Below are 1,178 nucleotides of genomic sequence, written 5' to 3' on the forward strand. Positions count from 1 at the left end.
TAAAGCTTTTTTTTATGCTTTCTTTATTATTTCAATAGAAGGTTGTGCATTCTACTTGCTGCTTCCCAACACCAAATATTTGTATTGTGTTAATAAATTCAAAACCAATGTCAAATCATTTCAGGATAAAGAAGCAGAGCACTTTAACATGAGAATGCAGCCTATTGTTAACTGTTGAAACAGGTTGTTTGATCAGATGGGAAAAGGCGTGAGTTCGTCTTCTTTGGTTCTCTTCTGCTCCACACCACGAATCTGAACCTTTCCATCAAATGGTTTGTAGAGACTCAGATGAATGTAGTTCACTTCTCCGAGATGAACCTGTAGGTAAAAAGAGAGGAACATTGGACATCTGAAAGAACATATTTGATCTTGTGCTGCTGAACTCTGAGGACCTTCTACCATCAGAGGTGTGTTTATGGTTTAACTGGTGTTTACTGTCCTGCCATGAATTTGACATGATATCAGATTCAACTGGATGTCACAAATTATGTTAAATCAACCTGTATATTATACAAACACACATCTGAGGCTTTCATTTTTAGTTTTCAAACATCACAATATTATTTACCTTGATGATTAAGTTTTCTCCTCCTCTCACAGACTGATTCCTGTATTTAACTGCTTTGAAAGCCACATAGTTCGCCCCTGTCATCGTCTCCACTTGAGGTTTCTCCTGTGTATGAATGAATTAAAATGTGATGTAAATCCAGACTGAAATATAAACCAGTGTTGAGAGACACTCAGAGAGTTGAATGTGGTTTGTGGTGAAGAATGAAGGTAGATTAAATCTCACCCGATCACAAATCGTCTGAATTTGCTGGTTGGCATCCATTGTGTCACTCCATCCTTCAGCTGCAGCCATTGTCACAAGGTCCGTTGAAGTTAACAGAGAAGTCAACTGTCTGCTTTTACGTGTCTCGTGTGTTCATTTCCAGCTGGTTATCAGATGTATTTATACTGTGTAACCACCTTGGATACAGACTGGAAGGTGGCTCTGATGAAGTTCTGGGTGGAGCTACAGTGAAGCTGTGACCTCACATGATTGTGGTGAAGAAACACAGTGTATTGCTTGATCCATTTAAATAAGTATACTACATGTAGATTTTTTTTAGGTGAAAATATCACTTTAAAATGTGACAAAGAATCTTCATCAATCATAGAGTACTTGACTTAATTCC

General features: G+C 37.8%; 1 protein-coding gene across 1 annotated transcript; it reads right to left on the reverse strand.

Annotated features, from left to right (window-relative positions):
* LOC137888822 (leukocyte cysteine proteinase inhibitor 1-like) lies at positions 1 to 925 on the reverse strand. The gene is made up of 3 exons (XM_068732324.1): positions 794 to 925; positions 569 to 673; positions 1 to 318 (listed from the first exon to the last, which is right to left on the reverse strand). The coding sequence occupies exons 1-3, from the start codon at positions 860 to 862 to the stop codon at positions 193 to 195; spliced, it is 300 nt and encodes a 99-aa protein (XP_068588425.1). The 5' UTR covers positions 863 to 925; the 3' UTR covers positions 1 to 192.
* Between the last annotated feature and the right edge of the window lie 253 nt (positions 926 to 1,178).

The sequence above is a fragment of the Cebidichthys violaceus genome, unplaced genomic scaffold, assembly GCF_023349555.1.
Source record: "Cebidichthys violaceus isolate CVI_PGR_0920_01 unplaced genomic scaffold, fCebVio1.0.p SCAF_58, whole genome shotgun sequence".
NCBI classification, from domain to species: domain Eukaryota; kingdom Metazoa; phylum Chordata; class Actinopteri; order Perciformes; family Stichaeidae; genus Cebidichthys; species Cebidichthys violaceus.

What these genes read in the sequence shown, in the direction of transcription:
- LOC137888822 (XM_068732324.1), bottom strand. Translation starts at nt 862, where the DNA reads ATGGCTGCAGCTGAAGGATGGAGTGACACAATGGATGCCAACCAGCAA. An exon ending in TTCAGACGATTTGTGATCGG is followed by an intron (nt 674 to 793) that starts GTGAGATTTAAT and finishes ATTCATACACAG; the next exon opens with GAGAAACCTCAAGTGGAGAC. An exon ending in GAGAAAACTTAATCATCAAG is followed by an intron (nt 319 to 568) that starts GTAAATAATATT and finishes TTTTACCTACAG; the next exon opens with GTTCATCTCGGAGAAGTGAA.